At 38.7% G+C, this 6,000-nt stretch overlaps 1 protein-coding gene and 1 long non-coding RNA gene across 3 annotated transcripts in view; one reads left to right on the top strand and one right to left on the bottom strand.

Moving 5' to 3' along the window:
• Positions 1-2,547: 2,547 nt before the first annotated feature.
• On the bottom strand, positions 2,548-4,969 carry LOC140526980 (uncharacterized). The gene is made up of 3 exons (XR_011974630.1): positions 4,675-4,969; positions 3,774-3,899; positions 2,548-3,298 (listed from the first exon to the last, which is right to left on the bottom strand). It is a non-coding gene; the product is annotated as an uncharacterized lncRNA (long non-coding RNA).
• Positions 4,970-5,001: 32 nt separating this feature from the next.
• LOC140526974 (utrophin-like) overlaps positions 5,002-6,000 on the top strand; it is a 78,388-nt gene continuing 77,389 nt past the window's right edge. For both annotated transcript variants that reach the window (XM_072643587.1, XM_072643588.1), the window contains exon 1: positions 5,002-5,137. In XM_072643587.1, the coding sequence (XP_072499688.1) occupies positions 5,087-5,137 (51 nt within the window). In that variant the 5' untranslated portion in view covers positions 5,002-5,086. The remainder of the gene's footprint in view (positions 5,138-6,000) is intronic.

The following is a 6,000-nucleotide window of genomic DNA, read 5'->3' as shown; positions in this document are numbered from 1 at the left end:
TGTATTTTATTTTATGATGAAGACCTGAATTAGAAAAGGGGTCCGTTGCATAAAAATTGTTAGGAACCCCTGCTCTTTCTTCCTCATTGTGTTTGTTTATGCTTTTAACTACTCTGGGAATACCTTCTTCCAGTTCTTGAAACACTGTAAGATACTGGTTCCCATGAAGAAGCCACAAGGAAAGAACTAATCTTGTGATGGTGACTTCATAAACTCTGTGTGTATAGGGACACATTCACTCTTCCTGCTTCTGCTGAAGTGAAGAACTTTATTGAATTTACCTTACTGAAATAAAGAACTTGATTTAATTTATATAAATAGTGTAGGCAGGCCTAACGCAGAAATTTACCTTTTGTTTTTATTTTCTGTTTAACAATAGGGTCAGTGGAATCCTTTTACTAGGTAAAGGAACAGGACCCAAAAGGCAAAGAGACTGCTAGAAGGGAGTAGGGAAAAAATGTGAGATATTCCCACAGATGCATTATTTCATTTATTCTTTCCTTACTAGTAGAAGAAAAGGTTTCATTTAGAGAAATATCTTGAAAAAGTATGTTACCTCTCATATAATTCTTCTCTGAAGAAATACTCAGTGCTCACTTCTTATACGATACTTCAGCCATCAATTAGACATATATCTATCTTTATATATGTATATATATATATATATATATATATATATATATATATATATATATATATATATATATATATAATTTTAACAATATTCTGACACACAAAAACTTCAAGTGAAGCAAAACCTTCAGAGAGATTTTAGGTAAATGGCATTTTCAGGCAAAGTCTTCTCTTTCAAAAATCCTATAGCTTCATTTACATAATCAGGAAAGTCTCAAGCTAGTGTTCTGGGGAAATAATTCCAGTCAGTTCTATTTTTAAGAAGGGTAAAAGGAATTTTTGTAACTATTAAAGATCTTGTACCAAGCATTAAAACACAGTGTTAGAGAGATTTCGTTTTTAGTATCTGACACGACTTCATGCCAAGGAGTTATTGTCTTTGCTGTCTTGTCACCCAATATATGGCTTTGTGTCACCTCTTGATGTGTAATCTCATGAAACCTGAATGGAGCTGAAGTCACTATAGCTTTGAAAAGATCTCCCAATATGCGAAAGTACAAAGAAATGATGAGGAATCTCTGCTTGACCTGATTGGCAAATTAATTTTTTTTCCTTTTCATTTCTGCCTATTTTACAGTTGTCTTGCTTATTGAAATCTGGTTTTACCTCATTTGCTTCTTTCCTCTACTGTAGTCATTGGACTTACTTGGAGTCATGTTCTGTTTTTGGTTCACCTGTCCTTAGCTATGCTTTCTTTTTTGCTCTCTTCTGTAGATGTTGATCGACCAAGAGCTTTTCTCAAAGACAATTTCTGTGAAATCAAAACCTGTTGAGGCTGGTATGCATTCAGTGGACCTAGACAAACTAGAGCATGATTTAAAAACTTTGGTGAAGGCTGTAGAAAAGCCCAGTGATGAAGATGAAAAGGTATAATCCACTTCATTTTTCTGTGAATAAATGCCTTAAATATCATGCTGTGGAGCACGTGAATAGAGCACTGGCCCTGGAGTCAGGAGTATCTGAGTTCAAATCTGTCCTCACACACTTGACACTTGCTAGCTTTGTGACCCTGAGCAAATCACTTAACCCCAATAACCTTGTGCGTGTTCTCCCCTTCCCCCCATACCATGTCATTTGTGGTGGAGAATTTTAAGGTGAGAGTTTTTGACGTTGGGTTTCGATGTAGCAATTGCCAAATGATTTATATAATGCTTCTAAGAGAGTTAAAATTTCAAGGAGAATTAACTAAGGATCAGCATGGTTTAAATTGTAAGCTATTTTAACATATAATTTAGAGAGACAGTGTGATATACTGCGGATGCAGCTAAACTAGGAAGACCTAGGTTCTAGTCCTGCCTCTAACATATACTTAGATCTTTTACCCTAGGCAAGTTACTTTCCTTGTTTCACATAGCTTTTGGAAAGTAGGTGATAACCTACATTGGTAGAGGTAGTTTACTCGTTGGAGAGTCCCTGTTGAAATTGCAGGAGCTTTTTTAAAAGATCCAAGAGGATTCAAAACATTTTTGGAAACAATATAATTGTTAGAATTTTTTTCCACCTAATAGTATTTTATTTTTTCCAATTATATGTAAAGGCAGTTTGCAACATTCATTTTTTTATGATTTTTAATTCCAATTTTTCCCTCCTCCCGAAGACAGCAAGCAATCTGACAGACTATACATGTCCAAATCTATTAAATGTAAATGCTATAATTTTAATGTACTTATTTTAAATTTTTAATGGGATATTCATTTACAGAAATTCATCATGATGGATATGTTCTTTCTAGTAAAGAAATATACATTGCTCGAGAGATATCCAAGTGAAATATTGACTTGTTTTTCTCTTTCCATTCTCAGTTGGATGAGGAGAAGGCCCAGATTGAGGAAGTTCTGCAGAGAGGAGAAGAGATGTTACAGCACCCGATGGAGGAAAACAGCAGAGAAGAGATACGCTTACAGTTACTACTTCTGAGGACGAGACATAACAATGTCAAGGCATAATCACTGGAACACGTGTCTCCTACTTACAGCGCTTGGATGCAGAAAAAGGAAACCTCTGATGTGATCTCAGACAACTTGAGGAAGCAGAGAGTATTTTCATTACCAGAAATTGCTTCATGGGGGATAGTACTTGATTTGCTATTCACATTCTCCCTAAGTTGTTGTCAAGGTTCAACCAATCCCCAGGAAAGAGAAGCGCTAGGAAATGACAGTGGGTATAAAGCCTGGTCTTCAAAAACAGATCTAGCCTGTGAAGACCTTTCAGCTGTCAAGGATACCAGTTTCCGTTCTCCCAATTTCCTTTGCTTTGTGCATTGTATCCAAAGGTAAGGGTCAGAGGGAGAGAAAGGGAACAGGAAGGAGGAGAAGGAAAGGGGAAAGTAAAATGAGAGGAAAGGAAAGGAAGGGGATGAATGAAAGTAAAAAGTGAAAAGAGGAAAGGAATTTTGGAATGGAAATGAAAGAAAAAAGGGGAACGGAAAGGGGACAGATGACAAGGAAAGAAGAAGGAAGAAGCTGCACCCCCAGATTGGAAGTGGCCAGTTGTGTCTCCACTGGGGCAGTTTGTATTACTCACAGAATGTTGTTTGTCCTTCCTTCTGGAAGAGGACTGTCACATCAGGAAGATGATGCTATGAGTTGCCAGTGAATTGGATTTCAGTGAGGGAGGGCTGTGAAAAGTCATCAGCCTTACTTTCTCCTTAGGAGCCATCTGGGCCCTGTGTCAAGACATTTAGTATGACTACATAGATAAGAGATAGACAGTCAGGATGACTAGAGATGGCTTTGGATGCAGTGGGAGACCTTAGCTTTTTGAAACTAAGGTCTTTACTAGGTCTCAGCTTGACTGAGGCAAGGCCCATTGAGTGACTAAGATGAGTTGAGAAATGAGCCAGGGAGTGTCCCCTTTTATCTAATTAACCCATAACAACCCCAACAATCTGAGAGGGGAAGAGGCCAGAATTTCTGGACAAGATAGAGATTGGAATGACTGGAGGTGGCCCCCATTTAAAGAGGGGTACAATACACAAAAGGAGGCAGGAAAGGGGGGTGGAGCAGGACATCAGGGAGTATAGGTAGAGGGCATTCCTTGGAACTGGAACCAGGCAGGGCATCAGATGTAAGGTGGAGTGATAGGAAAGACCAATTTCTGCCCTCTCTAAAGGAAGGAATTTTGAAGCTTTGTTGCTCCACCTTTGAACTCGCCAATTAGAGGAATTAGGAACATGGTGGTGAGTTTAGATGTGATGGACTTCTCCTGGGCACTCCATCTTGTTCTTTAGAGTTTGAAGCAGACAAGGCATCAGATTCAAGGTGCAGCTGGAAGGGACAGAGGTTCAAGATTATGGGAGCAAAGTCCTTTGCAGGAATGACTGAGGCTATACAGTTGGATTCAGTCTCAGTTACATCATTTGTAGAAGGAGTGTAATGGTAACATCTACATGATAGAATTACGGGGATCAAATGAAATAATATCTATTCAGTGCTTTGTCAACTTGAAAGCACCATATGCTATTATTAACATCTGTATCTCTGTTTTATTGTTGGCTTTTACTATCTCTTCCTAGGTCATTCAGTAATGCAACATAGTATTCAAGGATATTTATTGATAGAATTATTAAAGGTGAAGGAATGGTATAGTCAGTCATTTAGCACAGAGATTCCATTATGTTTGTTTTAGGAAAATGAGGGGGTTGTTTCCTCAATTAATAAATGGTCAAAGAATATAAACCAGCAGTTTTCAGAGGAAGAAATTAGAGCTATCTATAGTCATATGAAAAAATGCTCTAAACCACTATTTCTTAGAGATGTAGATTAAAAGAGCTCTGAGGTACCACATCACACTTATCAGATTGGCTAATGTGGTAAAAGAGCAAAATGATAAATGTTAGAGATGATATGGGAGAGCTGGCACACTAATTCATTGTTGGTGGAGCTGTGAGCTGATCCAACCATTCTGGAGAACAATTTGGTACTATGTTCAAAGGGCCACAGAAAAGTGCATACCCTTTGACCCAGAAATATACCCACTAGGTCTCTATCCCAAAGACATCTTCAAATTGGGGAAAGAAATAGTATCTTTCCTTTTACATACCTCAGGTCAGGAACTTGGCGAAGAGGGTGATAAAGATCTATACAACAGGTGACAAGAGAAGTGATCAATGTACAGTGTAGTAGAGTGTATAAAATATCAAATATTGTTTGGTATTCAAAGCCCTTCAGAGCCTGCCTTCCTAGTTTTCATGTCTTCTTACACTTTACTCCTCTGTTTTGAAGTAAAGAAAGGTCTCTTTTTATACTATCAAAAAAACAATCTAGGAGGGACAGAACTTCAGGGTTTCTGGCCAAAACAGATACAGTTGTTTCTTACATTCATTCTGAGTGGTCCTCTGGACACAAGTTGGTGGTGATGGAGGCTTGGGTGGGGCCCAATTATTGCATCATCAAGGACAGAGTGATATAAGTGGAGAAAATCTAATCTGTTCAACACTTTCCAGGTTACTGGGATGCCAGTTTCCCTTCTCCTCATTGTCCTTGTTTTGGTATCTAACTGGAAGGTAAGGATATAAAACCCTCCGTAGAAAGAGGGAGAGGAAAGGAAGGCAAGAAAAAGGGAGGGGAAGGGAAGGAAAAGGAAAAAAGAAAAAGGGAAAGGAGAAGGAAAGGAAGAGAAGAAAGGGGAAGGGGAAGGAAAGGAAAAGTCAAGGACAAATGGGAAGGACAGGGGAAGGAAAGGAAAAGGGAAAGGAGGAGGTGAGGCAGTGTGTACTAATGACAGGTTGTTGTTTGTCCTTCTTTCTGGAAGAGGACTGTCACATCAGGACAATATATAAAATGGAGGCAAGAAGAGGGATGATGGAGCAAGGAGCCCTGGGAGTATGGGTAGGAGTTTTGGTACTCCACCTTTGAACCCTCTAATTAGAGGAATTAAGAACATGGTGGTGAGTTTTGATTTGATGGATTTATCCTAGGAGAGGATATGGCAGAGTTGACACATTAATTCATTGTTGGTGGAGCTATGAGCTGATCCAACCATTCTGGAGAACAATTTGGTACTATGTTCAAAGGGCCACAGAAATGTGCATACCCTTTGACCCAGAAATATACCCACTAGGTCTCTATCCCAAAGAGATCTTCAAAATGGGGAAAGAAATAGTGTCTTTCCTTTTACATACCTCAGGACTTGAACTTGGCTAAGAGGGTGATAAAGATCTATACAGTAGGTGACAATAGAGGTGATCAATGTACAGTGGAGTAGAGTGTATAAAATATCAAATATTGTTTGGTATTCAAAGCCCTTTGCAGCCTGCCTTCCCAGTTTTCATGTTTTCCTATACTTTACTCCTCTCTTTTGAAGTAAAGAAAGGTCTCTGTTCATATTGTCAAAAAATCAATCTAGGAGGGGGAGTAGCCTCAGGGT

Source organism: Notamacropus eugenii, chromosome 2, assembly GCF_028372415.1.
Source record: "Notamacropus eugenii isolate mMacEug1 chromosome 2, mMacEug1.pri_v2, whole genome shotgun sequence".
NCBI classification, from domain to species: Eukaryota; Metazoa; Chordata; class Mammalia; order Diprotodontia; family Macropodidae; genus Notamacropus; species Notamacropus eugenii.
Note: the sequence above shows the minus strand (reverse complement) of the source record. Positions and strands in the feature narration are given on the sequence as shown.